The sequence below is a fragment of the Trachurus japonicus genome, chromosome 13, assembly GCF_045865225.1.
Source record: "Trachurus japonicus isolate A0001 chromosome 13, Traja_1.0".
Taxonomy (NCBI): Eukaryota; Metazoa; Chordata; class Actinopteri; order Carangiformes; family Carangidae; genus Trachurus; species Trachurus japonicus.
In genome coordinates this window covers 9,513,191-9,532,910 of record NC_140919.1, presented here as the reverse complement: position 1 = coordinate 9,532,910, position 19,720 = coordinate 9,513,191, and the positions used below count along the sequence as shown (strand labels likewise).

Below are 19,720 nucleotides of genomic sequence, written 5' to 3'. Positions count from 1 at the left end.
CTATCGTCTGGGGGGGAAAACGAAACTTATCAGCGAGCGCATCCAGCGTTTATTCCCATTAATAAACGACAGTATTTCCACATGTTTGCAAGGAGACTGTGTGGCGGGTGGTCGGGGGAGGGGGGGAGGGAGTGTGTGTGGTGGGGGGTCGGCGGCGGCGGCTGTCAGTGCCCGATCCGTACCCGGAACACGATCCGTTCCACGCACATGCGCACTCCCTCCATCTTTTAGTTTACGGCAGACACCGCGGATATGGATGAAAACAGAGACGTTCTATGAGGAAAAACACAAGCACGTCGCAACGAATTCCCCTCTGTTCTATTTCTGATTAAATTAAATGTAATGTAGACCGATCAGTTAATTGTAAAACATTTATTTATTGATGTAAATGTGGTGATTTCTGCACATACAGACAGCAGCAAGTCAGCACTGCTCCTCTGACCAGCTCCTCCTTAAGCTTCACTTTTCATTTACACAAACTAATCAATGAGACCATAAATTAATCTGCTCGCTTTCTCCACCGGCATGACGACGTCTGGGTGACCGGTCGATCACAGGTTCGATCCCCTCAGCCGGCCGGCTGCTGCCTCTGAGATGAGCCGAGCAGCGAGCTAACGTTAGCTCCCGGTGGCTACTCCCAGCTATGCTCCCAGCTCTGCTCCCAGCTAGCTCTGCACTTCTCCCAAAACCGGAGCAAACTTCCAAACAGACGTCAGTTGGATAAACTGACCACAGATTAGGACTCTAAACTGTGACTTTCTCGCATGAAAAAATATTTAAAATTAATAAAGTGACGTTTTAACAACGCTACGGCGGACTTTTAGCTGCTCTACTGCTAGGCTATCAGTTAGCATAGCTTTGAAGCTAATGCCGTAAAACGGCGCATGCGCAGAAGCGCTGGAACGGATCGTGTTCCGGGTACGGATCGGGCACTGACAGCGGCGACAACGGCGACGACGAGCGGAGGAGAACCGTAGTTTCGCTTTTACCCACCACGTCTCTCCCTCGACGCAGAGGGGAGGGGGGGGGCGGTGTTTCGTACCTGTGCAGGGAAGTTACATAGTGCAGTTTCAGCCGACGCGACCCTGCTCAGGCTGCGGCGGCAGCACCATTCATCCTATTAACCATTTTTCTACCATTGCAATGAGTCTGGAAACATTATTTTAAGGCTGAAAAACTCCGCAATGTTACTTTAATCTCACCCGCACACCCTGTTAAAAGGAACCCTGGCTTTATAAAATTTGAAAAAATAGTTTAACTCGTAGGTCGCCATTGTCGCAATGCACTCTGGGTAGTGACGTCATAAGGTTGCCCGGCCGGCTTCGGGACCCTGTTGTGACTGTTCAGCAACATTTTGTCATCTCTTCAGCCTTTTCAATTTGAACCTGAACCCGTCATCGCCCCCCAGAGTGCATTGCGCGCGGAAAGCATGGCATCCTACGTAGGTCAAAAAATGTACAAAATATTATAGATTTTTAAAGCAATGGCAATATTTTATATGCTTCTAACAACATATTTTAGTACAAGAAAACAATTGTGGCTTATCGGGGCCTACAAGTCTTCATAGCCAGGGTTTCTTTTGACTTGTAGTTTACTCTGCACAATTACAACAATTTGTACAATAGCTTTTCTGTATCTTTATTGTATTCTATTGTAGCCTATATCCTAAATTGTATAGTTTTACAATATTTTTTAAATGTATTCTGTTTTATCTTACTTTATTTTTTAATTTTTATTTTATTGCTACTTTTTTTTCAGTGCACAATACTTTACACATAGCCTACATACTTTTACAGCGCACAATTGTTAGAAGCTGCTGAAGAATACCTAAAGTTTGCAGTAATGCTCCTCTTACCTGAGAGCCAACTGTTGTTAGACTCCTTTCAAGGATGTGGGTAGAGCAGAGGGCTCCGCCTCTTCATCACACCGGTCTACAGACAGAAGTGGACCTTGACAGAGTGGGACAGGACACCTTACCCAGACTGTTATCAATCACTACACGGAGAAAAAAAACTTCGTTGTTCCTTTCTGTTCTCAGCGCGACGTTGAAAAAATAAACGGTAGATTCAAATTTGAAATATCAACGGTTGGATTTGATCAAGTGATTTGATTGGACGAGAGCCGCTGTTAACGGCAGTGGGGCTGTTCACTGTATCACTCCGCTCAACAAAGGCCTACTTGACTGTTATGACCTTTAGATTTGTCTACAACAAATTAAGAACAAACAAACTTTGCACAGACGTAATGGGGGAAAAAAAGAAAAAGTACGACGCAGAAGAAAATATTCTTCGATACTACAACCGGTCAGAAAAAACGTTTACTTGTTGCTTAGCAACAGTACAGCATGAACCGGCGGCATGGATGGACCGAGTTGCGGAACTACTTGCCTAGCCAAAAACAAAACAAAACAAAAAAAAACCTACTTGCGTAGCCAGAAAAAGAGCTAGTATATTTGACAATATGGCACCATTTGTGAATGGGTGATATCAAAGATAAACCGTCTTTGGTGATTTTACTGCATATCAGCACCATGTTGGTGGTGGTCTCCAGTTGTTTAATCTGGGGACATTGTGCTGTAATGTACATAATGTTGTAATCCGAGTAGATGGGCCCTGGTTTCACTTTGACACTGAGAGCAGTGAAAGGTTTTTATGAATTTAGTGTCATTTCCCCCCCAGAATTAATTGTAATAAAGTTAGTAAAGTGTAAAGTTTCCACGCAGCTCCAGCATGAGGTTAAAGGTTGAATATGTAGAATATTTATTAAAAGCTATATTTTTTCAAAAATAATACATCCATGGGGCCTTTAGGGCCGAGATATACTTGCTGTTAAGTACGCGTATACTAGTTTACAGCAAGTATATCTCGGCCCTAAGGGCCGAGATATACTTGCTGTAAACTACGCGTACGCGAGCTGCCGCGCGTATCCTGCGTCGCGTCACCTCGCGTCGATATGTGCGTTCGGTCGCAGGCGACGCATCAAACGGACGCAGGATACGCGCGGCAGCTCGCGTACGCGTACTTAACAGCAAGTATATCTCGGCCCTAAGAGGGGTACAGAATGAAAGTATTGCTTTTCCATAAAAACATTTTTTTTAGTCTGAATTATTATTTTTAATTTTTTTGACGGGCTCGACAATGACTTTCTGTCAACGTTCTGTTTACATTCGTACCTGCCTGTAGCCGACATGTGGCTCAGTTCTCCACTGTTTTCCTGCCTCCTCCCGGTCCTATGCGTTTGTTTTCAACCAAGCCTTTTTAATAATCAATCGGTGGATCAATGGATTATCATATACTTGTTAGGATGGGTGTATTTGTGTAGTCTTATCTGTCATAAACACGTTTATCGTCGCGGACTTTCGGTGACACGGAGCTCCTTTTTTTTTTTTTTTCCAACTTGACGAGAGCAGTGACTGCGGAGGCTCTGAGGCTCTGAGCAGCAGCGGTGTGGAAGGCAGAGAGCCTCCACTCTCCCTGTAACAAGCTACAAGTCATTTATTATGCTGTTAATGACGGTAAAAATGAAACATAAGGTAAATATCCTGCTTAGCTCTCCTCCTCTGCTGTCCTCTGATCAGAGCGGAGTCCCTAGCAACGGCCCGTTTTACCTAGCAACGGTCTGGCAATCGACTGCTGGAATTCTTTTTCTGTTGTTTTTCTTGTATTTCTACATAGTCAACCTTTAAAACTTCAATTTGGGTGAAATTAGGAGTGTTTTGCAAATGTTTGCTAAATTAAAAAATACACATCAACACAATTAGCATTCTCTCATTAGCATTTGGCTTCAACTTGAAGCTCCACTGCGCCGCGGCCCAGCTGTTTCTCCACTGCTCTGAAGATGTGATGATGAATCATCCAAAGAACTTAACGGTGACAGTTTTAAATCCTCACATCACACATGATACCGCAAATTACAGCTGTCTTGATTCAGAAAGAAAATACCTTAGTGGTGGTAATCCTATGGTCCCGCTTCATGCTTCATTGTACAGATGTTCCCTGAACGCCTCACATGCAGGACATCAGGGGCCTCACTTAAACTAAAAGGGATAGTAGCATTTTTTTTAAAGTGGGGTTGTATGATCTCCAAATAGCCCCTTTAATTGCAGTCGAAGACTCTCTGCACTCCTCCCGTTAGCAACGCCAGCCCATAGCCCTGCCCAGAGATCTTTTAGGCCGCGAAAATAGGCCGTTTCTTTGGGTCTGTTCACAACACTGTATGTTGTAAATCTCTGGGCAGGGCTATTATGGGCTGGCGTTGCTAACGGGAGGAGTGCAGAGAGTCTTCGACTGCAATTAAAGTACTTTGGGGCTATTTGTAGATCATACAACCCCACTTTTAAAAAAAATGCTACTATCCCTTTAACACGGCGGCAGCAGCGTGTAGTGTTTGTACAGGAGGTTTAAAGGGGGGGTTATCGCCGTCACTGCACAATGCACCAATACAAGGGGCCATCAGGGGCCCCTTTTCCGCTTGGAGGGGCCCCAAACATTTGCACAATTTGCCTCTTCAGACATTGTTTGTTTTCCTTTGTCGTCAATCCAGAGCTAAATGCCGCCGTCCCCCTACAATAAAACAATGTCTCATCAATGGTGTCCAGCTAAAAACAAAGCAAAGTCAGGCTTACATTTTGAATAATACATTTTATTCCATTAAAGAGTCTTTTTTTTTCTAATTGTACACTGGAATGTTAAGATTCCCCTTCAGTAATTTGTAGTTAAAAATGGTCAAAACACCCATTTTCAACCCCACATCCACACAGCGTTTGCTAAATTGAAATTCAGGGAGTACAAATGAAATAAGAAAAAAAAAGAAAAAGAAAAAAAAAAAAAACAAGAACATGAAAGACAAACGTTATATTAAGAATAAAGAGGTGGATGTATTGTGAGAGTGTCAGTAAAGGATGACTGGGTGGATGAAGAGCTCGGCACACAGCTTTGTGTGTGTGTGGATATCTACCATCACACACACCTCCCACCTCAGATCTGAAAACTCCTTGTGGGACGTCACACACGACTTGTGTTATTGTTGGGGGTTTTTTCAAAGTACTTTCTTAACTTTCTGATCGTTGGACCTAAATGGACCAGGGTGAAACATGGCATTTCCTTCTATCAAAGTGGAGTGGTTGCAATCATGTTACAAAAAACAAACACAAAAAAAAAAGAAAAAGAAAAAAAACTAAAAAGATGTAAGAAAATTCAACAGATGCAAAAAAAAAAAGTCAGATGTTATTTCCTGGTGGTTAAAGTTGTTGCCCTGCAGCTGAGAAGCTCTTACAAAAAAAAGAAAAGAAAAGAAAAAGTCCTGTTCTTCACTGTCCTAAAATTTCAATATCCAGATTAGTGGTAAACAATGACAAATTATACAGCACAGAACAGTAAAAAATACCAAAGTTAAAAATGAAAACGACAATTTAGCTGATGATAACCGCAGACAGTACAGACGACATGTTTAGCACAGAGCCAGCGAAGAATAATAAGAAGAACCAGAACCTTCGTGTTACCTCTCTACAAAAAAAAAAAAAAATCAAATCAGTGTTTTTCTCACAAGAAAGAAATAAAGAAAAAAACAAAAAACAACCAATCATCTGAAGTGAGATATCAATAGATCAAAATTCACAACAGTTTTATTAACGATTAAAGAGCGACAGGCTTATTTATAATGATTGAGACAGCTACAATGCTGCAAAAGTTATTATTATTATGGATAAGAAAAGAAAAGCGAAGAGAAGAGAAACCCCGTTCAAGAATCCATGAGCGTGAAGATGAGACGGTTTGTGGAGGAGGAAGCTAATAAACTACCGGCCGGCGCTCGCTCGATATCGATCTCCGTGGAAACGCCACACACAGCGGCCCCCTCAGGTTTCATCCACCACCACCATCACCAGTCATCCTCTACTGTGTCTTTATTTATTACAGCTCTGCTCGGCGAACACGACAGCATCAGCGAACGAAGATTTTTTTTTTTTTTTTTTTTCCTGTTTGTGTGGGTTTGTTGCTGGATTTGTTTTGTTTTTTTTGTTTAACCTGTTCAATTAACTCTATATATAGATGATCCTCTCTCATACAAACATATAAATACACCACCGCTGCTCTGCTCCACCACAGGGAAAGAAAGAGGCTTCGTCTGAGGCCTGACGCAGTCCTGTCGATGTAACACAGTCTCTGAAGTCGTTTTACAGGGTGGGCAGGCAAGAAATCTTCAACCTTTTATCTCTGTAGCATAGATTTGGACTTTTTTTTTGTTGTGTTTTTTTCTCCTTGGTGATTTTTTTTTTGTGTGTTTTTTTTTTTTGTTTTTAAATTTTGTCGTTAACTCAGAGATTTTGTTTTTCTTTCTTTCTTTTTTTTTTTACAGGATTTCGTATTTGTCGACGACGAAGGAGGTTTCTGAAGAGAATCTGACGGAGCTGTCGCCGTCTACGTGAGTCACTTTGGTAACCTAGGAAACAGAGGAAACAAGAAGAAGTCAATTACAAACATGTAAACGGGAAAAATATGTTCGTGTTTACAACTACAGACAGAATCAACCTACAACATGAGAGAGGAAACGTCACATCTCTTTGACGTCTAATTCTGATGTCGCTTAAAGAGATAGTTCAACATTTTGGCGAATTGGCCCATTGCCATAATCCCTATAGTCATAGCAGTAGGTTTGTTACCTTTAATTGTCGGTGCAAGTTATTTTTAGAACGGCGGAGCAGAGCCGCGAGCTGCTCAGAGCTACGCTACGGAGGCTCATTATGGGATTTCTTGGTTTCCCTCATCAAACTCATCAAATACACAATCCAACAACTCCACAACGCTCTGGTGGACAAGTTGTGACCTGCACATTCACCACGCTATGAGATAATAACACAACGTTACCAGACAGAGTTGTTTTAGAGGGAAATACAGAGACTGTTGATGAAAAACTGTCCCCGACGGGAACGTGCATCAGCGGTTTTGCATGAATTTCCCTCTAAAACAACTCTGTCTGGTAACGTTGTGTTATTATCTCATAGCGTGGTGAATGTGCAGGTCACAACTTGTCCACCAGAGCGTTGTGGAGTTGTTGGATTGTGTATTTGATGAGTTTGATGATGAGGGAAACCAAGAAATCCCATGAGCCTCCGTAGCGTAGCTCTGAGCAGCTCACGGCTCTGCTCCGCCGTTCTAAAAACAGCTTGCACCAACAATTAAAGGTAACGAACCTACTGCTATGACTATAGGGATTATGGCAATGGGCCAATTTGCTAAAATGTTGAACTATCCCTTTAAGTGTCAAAGTTTTGTTAACATCCACAACTAAAGACAGTTTAGATGGAGTGTGTTTCTCTTCTGTCTGTTCAAATTGACAATAGAAATAGAGAAAAAAACAGCAGCCTGAGCTGTTTGACCATTAAATTCTCTTTGTTTAGCTAATAGATGCAGATTGAACAACTATCAGACTAAATCAAATTATTATTTTAGTGTAAGTAACTGTGGGAAAATCTGTGAAAAAGCCTGTAATACCAGCCAATACTCTGACTCTTTAAGAATAATAATGTAAAGGATGTGATGACTGATTTGTTCATGGATTGTTAAACTCTGAGGTTTGTACTGATTCTGATGATCTACTCAGACTCTGACGTGTCTTTTTGTCCATTTTTTGGTTTGTTTGCTTGTTTTCATACTTAAATATTTAGTCTGTACATGTTTAAAATAAAGTGGATCAATAAAAACAGTAAACTTGTCACTGCAGCTCTGACTGTTCGCGTGGTGACTGGGCTCGTCCTCTCTCTCTCACCTGGATGTCGCAGTAGTTGCGCTTGGACACAAAGGACACGTTGATGGGGAAGAAGTCGTTGGGCTGCCCGGCGATGCTGAACTCCAGGCTGCCCGTCTTGTTGTTGGCATCGATGACGGGTAGGCACCACTCCAGGACGTTTCGCCGGCTGTCGTGTTTGTACTCTCCGTCCAGGTCGCCGATCACCGGAGCCCCCACCCCGGACCTGACACAACCAGACCGAGACGTCAGGACATAGTACATCCTTAAAAACACACTTTTGCTCCCTGGTTGACACATTTTTGTCTTTTACTTGTATTTTATTTGTTTGATTCTATCTCATTTGAATTCTATTGCACTGAACTTTATGTGTTTTATGCAGTGGTGGACAGTAACGGAGTAAATTTACTTGAGTATTAGATTTCTCTGGTACTTATTACTCTTACTTGAATACATTTCCAAGACAAATATTTTTACTTTTACTCGAGTTAATTTCTAGGAAGGCTGAAAAGTACTGGTTACTTTCAGGTCTTTTTCTAAAATCCTATTGGACACAAGCTGTGTTTGTCAGAGAAGGAAACCCTAACCCCTAAAAGCAGCACATCAGTGCAGCTGCTTTCAAAGAGTTCATTCTCACTAACAAGAGTTAAAAGCTCCTTACATTCATTTAGAAAAAAATAGTAATTCACTGATGTGAAAAATAAGAAATTTACTCGTAGTCTTACTTTTACTTAAAGTAAATTTAAAAGCATGCACTTTTGGATACTTTAGAAGCAAGTAATATTTTTACTCTTACTCTAGTAACATGTCAACTGAGCTACTTTTACTTGTAACGGAGTACATTTTGACCAGTAGTATTTGTACTCTTACTCAAGTACTGGGGTGGAGTACTCTGTCCATCTCTGGTTTTATGGTATTTTGATAATGGGATGTTTTTATTGTGCTCTATAAATAAAGTTTGAGTTGACTGAGTTGAGGCTGCAGGAGCCTTCAAAATAAAAGTCAGCTCTAACCTCTGTGTGTTTCCTCCTCACATTCGTCCTCTCGAGTTTAGAAAACCTGTTTTATATGTAACAAGATACAACTTTACTTTGTTTATTGTGTCTGTACTTTATGTTATTATTTATATTTCTGGCTACTTTCAAAATCAATAACCATTGAAACTGTTATTGCTGTTAGTTGTTACGACTGTGTTAACAACAGACGACTCACTACAGAGGTGATGAAGGTAACGTCACACAACTATTGGCTGCGTTTACAAGAAATGTTTATATTTCTACACTGGAGTGAAAGATTTCTTTCTGCATGATGAAGTTTCTCTAATGACGACGTAAAATCTGTAAATGTAGTTCAGGATATTATTATACTGGAGAAGCCAACATTCATTCTTAGGCTCGAACAAGATCAGTTTTAAGTTACTGGATAAACTATAGAGCAACTTAAAGGCCAGATACTGGGTGAAGTGATAAAACCCCCTTGGTTTTTTAACTATTAAACGTATTATTCCAGTTGTTAATGTTTATTTTTCTACTATTATATATTTATCTATTTCATTTTTTCTAGTTATTATTTCTCATTTTTTGAATCCTAAAAAGTTCACAAGCAAGTTTACCTGTATAGGAGAACTGTAACAGAGGAGTGTCGGTGCTTTTGTAAAGATGTGAATTCTTCGTTCTTTCCTTTTTACTTTATTTATTTTTTTCTATCTGGTTTGATGATAAGACTTGATGACATGTGTACAAAATGAAGAGCAACACGTATAACCTATTTTTTCTTCAAATAAGAAGTTTAATCTGTAAATGTGCTATGATTGGTCTTTGAATTTGAGAGAAATTGTGCCTGATAAGTGCTGGAAAATCTTTAAATTTAATGTTTTAGTCGATGTGGGAACTCTGAGTTTTCTGTTTGACTATAAGGAGCCACAATAAAGTTCACTTTCTGTTACTTTTTCTTCAAATATTTAAATATTTAACCATCACATTCACTTTCTGATATTAAATCAACATAAGCACAGTAAATATCAGATACTTAGCAAACTTTACTCAAGTAATAATATAAGAAAAGGCAACTTTAACTTCTCTCCGAGTCATTTTCTGGTTTAAAGACTGAAATAAACCCCCTACCACCAACTGACCCAGAGTCAGTCGGAGCGGCGGCGTACTCACGGGACGGGGATGCTGATGACCACGTCGTTGAGCTCCAGACTCTCCTCCTGCAGCTCGTACTCGATGTTGACGTCGCAGCCGGTGCCGCTCTCTGAAGGCCAGCAGTTTACTGAGGAAAGGGAGAGGAGGGAGGAGGAGTCAGAGATACATTTTTCTTTCTTTTTATTGTCTCTTGTTCATTTTATGTATGAATGGTGCTATATTACGGAAGCATATTGCATTCACTTGAATAATAATGGGGGAAAAAAATCCTGTTTTTCTGAGTAATTTATTTTTTGGTTTGTTTTTTTGAATCATTTTTTCTGTTTTTCGTGGTAGTTTTTTTTAGCTTTTGAGATTTCAAAATCCCGTGAGAAGCTCCCATCTGCAAGTAACGTAAGGACCGATTTCAAAATAAAGGTGCTACATCAGACTGCTCTGATATTTTCTGAGTGGTGTTCTGTACTAACAGGTAGTTTCCTTTCAATATAAATCTGAATTTACTTGGAACACAGTGAAAATGAGACTGTATTTTTTGTGGAGCATATCCATGGATGTATGTTAAGCAATGTATAAAAAAGCGCCTTTACTCATTGTGTTATGAGTAGTACTTTTATTTTGAAGGACGTTTGTTATACGCTCCCTGATACGACATGTGTAGCTCGCCCCGGAATAAGTTTGTTGATGTTTGGAACCTGAACCAAAGTGGAGTTTGAATAAAACTCCTTAACAACGTATCTCATGGATCTAAGATGTAACAGATCTGTGATGAAGTGGAGGTTTGACTGCAGCGGTTAAACGATACTTGCAGGTGGGAGCTTCTTGCGGGATTTTGAAATCTCGTTAAGTCAGAAAAAAATTTGTCCGAAAAACAAACCAAAAAATAAACCTTCCAGTTTTATTCCTGTCTATATTCTGAAGGTTTTTACAGAAGGGATTGTTGATATATCATTCACAGCCTGATTTATACAACATTTTATCCCTAAAAACACAGAGAAATTGGATTTTTTTTAGGGCTGGTGACAGTATTTTCTCATTTACAGAGTGATACAATGAGATATCCAAAATCCCCCCTGTAAAAACTTCTGACTCTAATATGTCAACAAAATAAAACAATAATTTTGAAAGTAGCTTTATCCATTGTTCAGATTTCTGTTCTGGAAATATATGCAAATTAGTGCAATGTGCATATTTCATTAGATATTGCCTCATTTACATATTTAAACATAAAATTTGCCAAAACTTGTAATAAAAAAAATATTTGTCTTAATGTAAGTGATAAACTTGGGAAGTTTCATGGTGATATCTGTTAGTTAGAATTTTTACCCTATTCACCTGTAGTGTCTCTCCTTAAGGTGAATAACAGTTCAGGGACAATAACCAGCTAAGTATCTTCACATCCTGTCAATTCAACAGGTTATTGTCACTTGATTGGACGGTATTAAATAATAAATTACTCAAGTTAATGCAATACACTTCTGTACTATATGAATAAAGATATATCATCATCATCGTTCTCCGTGTCAGAGTGTGTGAGCTGAGGGAGGACGTACTGGTTAGAGGTATGAGCGACTCGTCTGTCGTCTGTAGTCTCCACTTCAGGACGCCCACGTCGTTGTTGAGAGGAAACGACTTCTCTGGGTTCTTCAGGCCGATCACCGACTCCGCCGTGAACAACTTCTTGTCCACGTTGGGATGCGTCTGCGAGGAAGAGACGACGGAGAGACATCGTGAGAAACCGGGGCGAAGACGGTTTCGGCTTCATAACACACTGACATCTGAAGCGTGTGTGTGTGTGTGTGTGTGAGAAACGCACCTGCAGCTGAAGTCCTTTGTTGTCGTTGTTGTTGATGATGAGGCGGATGCGTCCGCTCTTGTCTTCCGTGACTCGCAGCGTCACCATGCCCAGCACCTCCATGTTCTGCAGGCCGCCGTCACGGCCGCAGGTCAGCGAGATCTTCTCCTCCACGCGCAGATGGACGCTGGGAAACACAACCAGACGGGACCAGGATGAAGACGACGTGTGTGTTAAATGTTAAATGTTGTGTACTGAGGTCTGTGAAGCAGCGATGCAACTATTAAAGGGACAACAAGGAGTTTCTATTTGTGTTATGGGTCCATTTTCAATAAATATATGGTTTTGTCTCTATCGTTATTTTGTTATTATTAGTGGTGGTGGAAATGCTGGTCGAGCCGACCAGCGTTTCTTTACTTTCGGTTTCGTGGCGAGTCATGAGAATAACGCTGCCGAATCACCGTTTATGGTGGGAACTACGACGGTATCTGATCGTCTTCCAACCTCTGACTTTAATTCTTGATGAATGAAAACATGAGTCTGTCTTGCGCCGGTCAAAGAATTTCACGGTGCGGAGGCTCATAAATGTAGTGTGGAAACACTTCGCTTTTCCAAAACTCCTCGTTGTCCCTTTAAAAGGGGAACTTAGACAAATCTTTTTGCGCCACCTACAGGTTCAGAGTGCAGACCTCAGAGACATTACTATCCGATCGCAGAGCGCCGGCTCTCCCCTCCACAGAAACAAACACTTTTTCCTTGTTGTCATGATTTCTTTACAAAAATAAACGGTCGGAGATATTTTGGACATTTCCACTGCACTGCTCCACCGTTTAAGTACGACTTACAATACCAGTCTATGGAGTTTTACAGTACAAGTCTTTAAAGGCTGTTTTCTCAGAAAGAGTTTTTCAGACTCAGACTCTGAGCTAGAAATCTCCACTTCAGCAGCACTTACAGACACCAAACCTTCCAGTTTTATTCCTGTCTATATTCTGAAGGTTTTTACAGAGGGGATTGTTGATATATCATTCACAGCCTGATTTATACAACATTTTATTCCTAAAAACATGGCGAAATTAGATTTTTTTTTTTTTTTTTTTTAGGGCTGGTGACAGTATTTTCTCATTCACAGAGTGATACAAAGAGATATCCAAAATCCTCCTCTGTAAAAACTTCTGACTCTAATATGTCAACAAAATAAACAGGGTATATACGCAAATCTTTGAGTCAATTTACTACCATTTAATACCTTTTTTCACTACCTTCAGATTTTTTTTAATACCACCACGACATCGAGTTGCACCAACAGACCTGCAAACTCCAGAGAGTAAAAAGGGTGACAAGGTCCGAAAAACCAAACCAACCCCCCCCCGGGAGAAAATTTTTGTGATTTTAATATGCAAGTTATGCTTTTTGGAGCGTTCCCAGTTAAACAGAGAGCAAATCTCTCATTAAAAAGACAGCTTTGAGAGAATAAGTACACCTCAATCAGGTGGGGTCAGCTGCAGAAAATGTTCACATTATTTGACTAAAAATTATGCATCAGTTTGGATGACCACATGACCTGTGGCTTTCAGCTTTCTATGATTATATTTAGCCTACTGTTTACAGCTGAGAATATCAGGTATTGTCCCCCCTCCATTAAATACAGTGCTGTGAAAAAGTATTTGCCCCCTTCCTGATTTCTTACTTTTTTGCAGATTTGTCACACAATGTTTTTATTTATTTGTATAATATTTTGATGGGGCAGCCATCTTGGGAAGGTTTTCACCACTGTTCCAAGCTTTCTCCATTAGTGGATAAAGGCTCTCACCATGGATCACTGGAGCCTGGATGTGAAGAGTGAAATTGAACCAGCTTTCCAAAAAAAATAAAAAGGTTTATCAAAGTTAGTTCATGATTTAACAAGAGGGGGCAATTACTTTTTCACATAGGATCAGGTAGGTTTGCATAGCTTTTTTCCCCTTAATAAATGAAATCATAATTTAAAAAGTGCATTTTATATTTACCGTACTTCGGTCATCTTTGTCTAGGCTATTAAAAGTTGTTTGATGACTAATAACAAGTTTGAGTAAGAAATCAGGAAGGGGAAAATACTTTTTCACAGCATTGTATGTAGCCTGGGGGTTGAAAATCACAGCACATAAAATGAGTGTGTATCACGTCTTTCCACATACGTTCTTCCTTCGCCTTTCAAACGGAGCAGAACCGGTCTGACAGAACACCAGCGGTAGAAGCAGCGGACGTGCATGAAAAAACAAGCACGGCGAATGTGCGGCGCGCCGCGTGCATAACTCGCGCCCACATTGAAAGTATGTGAGCAAAAGACGCTACAGCTGAATGGCCCCGATGCACACACACACGCTTATCCAAGGCGCCTGTCATCATAGTTTTCTGCGTTCCACCGATACATCAGATAACTTCCCGCGTGTCGTTTCAAAATAAAAGCTGTCCGATATGTTTATCAAGACTCTATCACCCCCCCCCCCCCCCCTTGAAAAACTCCCCGGTTCTGCACGATTCACGTAACGACCCAGTTGACCAGAAAAACGGCGATTATAGCCGAAAGGCGACTAGTTTGCAGGTATGAGTATCAATCAGAAAGATTTTATGACATGTACATAGATTTTATCATCCAACACTTACTTACATCATTACCATTACCCAGGAGACTCGGTTGCACAACAGGGCATCATCCATAAGTCATCAGGAACATTTGATCAAAAATAAAATATCTTATCATGCCTTATCTTATCTTATCTCTCCCCTGATCCCACCCTCACCTGCCCCCCCCCCCCCCCCCCTCACTCACTCACCTCACTCCACCTCCCTCCCTCCCTCCCTCACCCAGTTTGCCTCGCTCCGTCTTCCTTCCTCACCTCCCTCCCTCACCCAACTCACCTCACTAACTCTTTAAATAAATACCTGGTTCTGTCTCTACCGTCACAGAACACAGTGGTAGGCCATATATATGTTTTTTTTTTACATCAGTGTGAAAAGTTTCAACAATGTCCGCACATCTGCACCGTCGGTCTGTGTCTCACGTGCGTTCCATCTGACCTCAGCTCTCAGTAGAAGCTGCAGCTGCTGCAGGTGTCTGTATCTGTAGCGCTTCGGGGCTTCCTGCCCTTTCAAACGGAGCAGACCCGGACCCGGTCCGACTAAACACCGGGCTGGCAGTAGAAGGTTCATGGAGCTGTGAGCCGCGAGTGCATGAAAAAAGAGCACATCGGATGTGCGGCGCGTGACGTGCATCTACATTGACACACACATAGGCTACATCAAGGCGCCTGTCATCTCAATTTAAGTCTTCTGCAAACTTGCATTTTCCCATATTCGAAACGTTTTGCCACACGCTAAAATCCGAAGAGATTCACTAGCACTTCTATCCGCCTGACAACTATGCGCGCGAAGATGATTTTAGATTTCTAGCGGCCAATGAATACAATGAATTGATATGACGTAAATATCATTCCTTTTTTTTTTTTGAAGTAACGGCGCAAGCAAGTAATGCTTTATTTATTTTATTACGCCTATTTCATCAAAATAAAACCAGTCATTGTCCAAAAGAAAAAAAAATAATACCTATTCTTTAAAATTAATACCTTTGGACCAAATTTATCACTTTTTAAGGCCATTAAATTTTGCTTTTTTGATTTATCACTTTTTAATACTTTTTAAAACCCCGCGGACACCCTGATAAAACAAGAATTTTGAAAGGGGCTTTATCCATTGTTCACATATCTGTTCTGGAAATGTCTGCAAATTAGTGCATATTTCATCAGATATTGCCTCATTTACATATTTAAACATAAAAATTGACAAAACTTGAAAAACAAAAAATATTTGTCTTAATGTCAGTGATAAACTTGGGAAGTTTCATGGTTCAAGTTAAAATTTTAACCCTATTAACCTGTAGTGTCTCTCCTTAAGGTGAATAGCAGTTAAAGGACAATAACCAGCTAAGTATCTTCACATCCTGTCAGTTCAACAGGTTATTGTCACATGATTGGACAGTATCGATCTCTAACAACAACAGAAGACGATATAAATAAAGTGCGTACCCCTCGACGTTGACCGGCGGAGGCAGAGCCTTGGAGACGTCGGAGCCTCTCTTCCCTGTGGACGGCATGATGGTTTCACCCTCCGACTTGAGCTTGTCCACAAAGTTGTCCACCTCCTTCCCTTTGGCGCCCAGTTTCAGAGCCTTGCTGGGTCCGCTGGGTCTGAGGAGGAAGAACAAGAAAAAAGGACAAGATGAGACTCCAACAGGGTCGGTCGGATCAGACAGCATTTCATTTCATTTCTTTGGATCTCCATTAGCTTTGCCAAAGCCACTGCTACTCTACCTGGAGTCCATACCCAACTCAATGATCTTTCACTGCAGTATACATACACAGAAAACACATCACTCCGGACAAACACACACATACACTAGAACAGAACAGAAAACCGAAAAGACAGAAAAAAAAAAAAACACAAAACAAAACAAAAAAACAACGGTCTCCAACACACATATTACAGGACCTAATTCAAAATCAACAGTACCTCCACATCGTAGCGTTTAACATTCTTCTTAAATAGTCCGATGGTCATGGTCAGGTATATGTCAGCATCAACATACGTTCAACATAATTCCATTATATTCCATTACATTTGCAAAAACGATTTTAGAACATACTAATTGATTGTTCCAAGTAGCCTCCGCTAACCATCGACAGACACCGAGAGCTGTTTGGCTAACAAATGCTCTTTTAATAGTTCTCCAAATCTGCATTTGTTGTTTTCTTGAATAATATATCCTGGCAGAGCATTCCATAAAACCATGGCTCTATACATTACTGTACTCTTCATCTTGTTTGTTTTTACTTTAGGTAGAGTAAATCTTCCTTACGTAGCATGCCTTGTATTATAACCATGCTCTTCTGAACTGAAAGACAGACATTTGTATAAAACCCTTTAGTTTAGTTGCAGATATTTTCCTAATAAAAGTAAGTAATGAGGCTATAAGTCTGTTCTTTACACTCAACCAAGCCAGACAATTATGCATTTTACTGACATTGGTTCGATATGGACAACAAAGTAAACATCGTGCTGCCTTATTCTGAGATATTTGCAGTTTTTTTATAGATGATGTGGCCGCGCACGACCAAACAACAATAATCTAGGTGTGATAACACAAGACTTTTAATGACACTTCCCCTTACATTTAAAGGTAGAAAACCCCAGCATCTCCTTATGGTCGGCTGCCGGCTGGTATTAGTGTGTTGTTGTGTTGGTGTGTGCGTGCTACCTGACGGCGGTCGGTGTGATCTTGGGCTTCTCCGGCTCGACGATGGTGTCTGTGATGATGGAGCCCGAGGAGACGCTGGTCATCCCCGCGCTGCCGAAGCCGCCGAACGCCGGCACCTTCTTCCCGGAGCGCTCGGCGTCCCTCCGGGCCTGCTGCAGCTCCTTGGCTTTCCTCCTCATCTCAGCCTTGGCCTCTCTCTCCTGAGTCTGTGGCACACAAGAAAATAAAAGATAAAATAGCAGATTGAGGTAGAGACGCAGCAATTAATCGATTATATTATATTTTGATAATCTAATAATTAGTTTGAGAGTAGTTTTTTAAGAAAAAAACTCAAAATTCTCTGATTCCAGCTTCTTTAATGTGAATATTTCTGGTTTCTTTGTTCCTTTATGACAATAAACTGAGTCTCTCTTTGGTTTGTGGACAAAACAAGACATTTGAGGACGTCGTCTGGTGGTTTGGGAAACACTGACTGATATTTTTCAACATTTTGTAACATTTTATTGACCAAACAACTAATTGATAAATCGTTTAAATAATCAACAGATTAGCCTAATCGATAATGCAAATAACCGTTAATTGCAGCTCTAGACTGAGGATATCTGGCACAACTTTACCAACGTACAAGGTGTCTGTACACATTTTAATGGCATTGCACTGTGTATTTAATTTCGTATATATATTTTTTTTTCACTTTCATTCACTTATTTTATTTTTTCCTCTCTGTAAACCTGAGTAGATGAGATGCCTGGTGGTTATAGTTCATATTGTAAGTTTATGTACACGAGTTTGTACTTGCACTCTGAATCAAAATGTCAATAAATACATGTTTAAAAAAAAAAACATTGCCTCCTTTCGGTTGTGGTTTGATAGCGTCCAGGTTTTCACATTAAGTCGTGGCGTTCCACCACTTCCTCATTATTTCCGCCGCCACTGCTTCAGAATCAGGTCGGAGCAGACGCACAATAATAATCTACCAGTTACCTTTACTGTGCACCTAAATAATAACCCTCCTAAAGTGTCTCAACCCGCCCGGTTTATCAATAAACAACGTTGACGAGGTTATTTTAGCTCATAAGTTGAACTTTTTTCCAGTTTTGTTTATAATCTCCTTCAGCGCTCACGTTCTCACTACACGCTGTTATGTCGTCGTAAACACACATGATGCTTTCCGGCGTTTTATCGAGCCGTTTTCTTTCATGTGTGTGTGGAGGAAACACTGGCGTTTGCACCTTTCTTGATTTTTCCTGGGCATAGAAACACAATCAAACCAAATCAAAGACGAAGAGGTGGCAATGTGAATTTTTTTTTAAATTAATGACGTTTTATAATGTTTTTTATTTATTAAAGTGTGTCTTTCTGTTTTGCTTTTGTTCCTTATTATCTTTGCAAACTGTGGTTTCAGTGCAGTTCTTAATGAATTCCTTGCTGTTTTAATTTACATTGTTCTATGTTTGTGACATCTTCAATAGTTTCTTCAGTTTTTTCTTAGCGACAAGTTCTTTTTCATAAAAAAAAAATAAACATTTCATTTACAAAATAATAATAACAATAACAATGAGTCATTTCCACTGTAGATAAACCATCGTACGGCGCTATGATCTCACCTCTCTGACGGCACGGAAAACCTTCTCCTCGTGGGAGTCCATCTCTGTGAAGGTGCGGATCTGAGCCAGGTTGACGTTCTCCCTGTAGCCCAACGCCACGATCTCGTCGAAGGCGAAGATCAGGTCGAAGCAGTGCTCCGAGATCTCGCTCTCCTCCAGCACACGACAGTACTCAGGGATCTGACACAGAGAGAGAGAGGAGAGGAGAGAGAAATAAGACATCAACAGACTGAAGCAGAGAAAACACACTGTCGAGGGGGCGGTGCTTGTGGGATTTCCATGTGTAAATTGCATTTTGTCTTTCAATATTTCCTATTCAAATAAACAGCAGAAAGTGCCAGTTTTCCCCTAATGAAATAAAATATTTTAAATAAAACAAATCCACTCTTTCTAAATGGGATAGCTACTTGACCCTCATTCTGCTTCACATGTGACGGGAGCCTGCGCGCATGCTGACAGGCGACAGAGTCAAGAGATCAGCTGTCTCCCTGCAGTCTCAGGTGATGGTGCTGTTGATGACGAGTCCGGCTCCGTAAAAAGGGCAAAACCATCAGCAAAACAGGTGGATGACATGGTTGCATTCTTCGTAGAGGACCGCAGACATGCACGGAAGAAAAAAAAAAAGAAAGAAACCAAATGCGTGCTGCCTCGTCCGCTCGTGCCGACAGCAGCGTTAATAAACCACAACAAAAGCACGTGTAGTGGGCAAATACACAAACTCACTAAACTCTCCAGTAAAAATATTAATAATCGGTATCAGCTCCTTGTGTTGAAATAATTCACATTAATTCTCTGTGGGTTCTTTGTAAAAGATGATTTGTGAGGACATGAAGACACTCCACTCTCCAACACTGACAAGTTTTGGTTCCAACAAATCCAACAAAATTATTTTTTTCTGTCTGGTAACGTTGTGTTATTATCTCATAGCGTGGTGAATGTGCAGGTCACAACTTGTCCACCAGAGCGTTGTGGAGTTGTTGGATTGTGTATTTGATGAGTTTTAAGAGGGAAACCAAGAAATCCTCTGCTCCGCCATTCTAAAAATAGCTGTTATGCTAACCTACTACTGTTATAACTACTGTTATGACTATAGGGATTATGGCAATGGGTCAATTTGTTGCCAAAATGTTGAACTATC

At 40.7% G+C, this 19,720-nt stretch overlaps 1 protein-coding gene across 1 annotated transcript in view; it reads right to left on the bottom strand.

Moving 5' to 3' along the window:
* Positions 1 to 6,320: 6,320 nt before the first annotated feature.
* The window catches only part of arcn1b (archain 1b), a 19,676-nt gene continuing 6,276 nt past the window's right edge, over positions 6,321 to 19,720 (bottom strand). Inside the window, exons 3-10 of the mRNA XM_085794806.1 lie at positions 18,583 to 18,762; positions 16,976 to 17,181; positions 15,747 to 15,908; positions 11,704 to 11,869; positions 11,441 to 11,588; positions 9,909 to 10,017; positions 7,765 to 7,969; positions 6,321 to 6,438 (exon numbers count right to left, since the gene is read on the bottom strand). Coding sequence (XP_085650932.1) covers positions 6,349 to 6,438; positions 7,765 to 7,969; positions 9,909 to 10,017; positions 11,441 to 11,588; positions 11,704 to 11,869; positions 15,747 to 15,908; positions 16,976 to 17,181; positions 18,583 to 18,762 — 1,266 coding nt within the window. The 3' untranslated portion in view covers positions 6,321 to 6,348. The remainder of the gene's footprint in view (positions 6,439 to 7,764; positions 7,970 to 9,908; positions 10,018 to 11,440; positions 11,589 to 11,703; positions 11,870 to 15,746; positions 15,909 to 16,975; positions 17,182 to 18,582; positions 18,763 to 19,720) is intronic.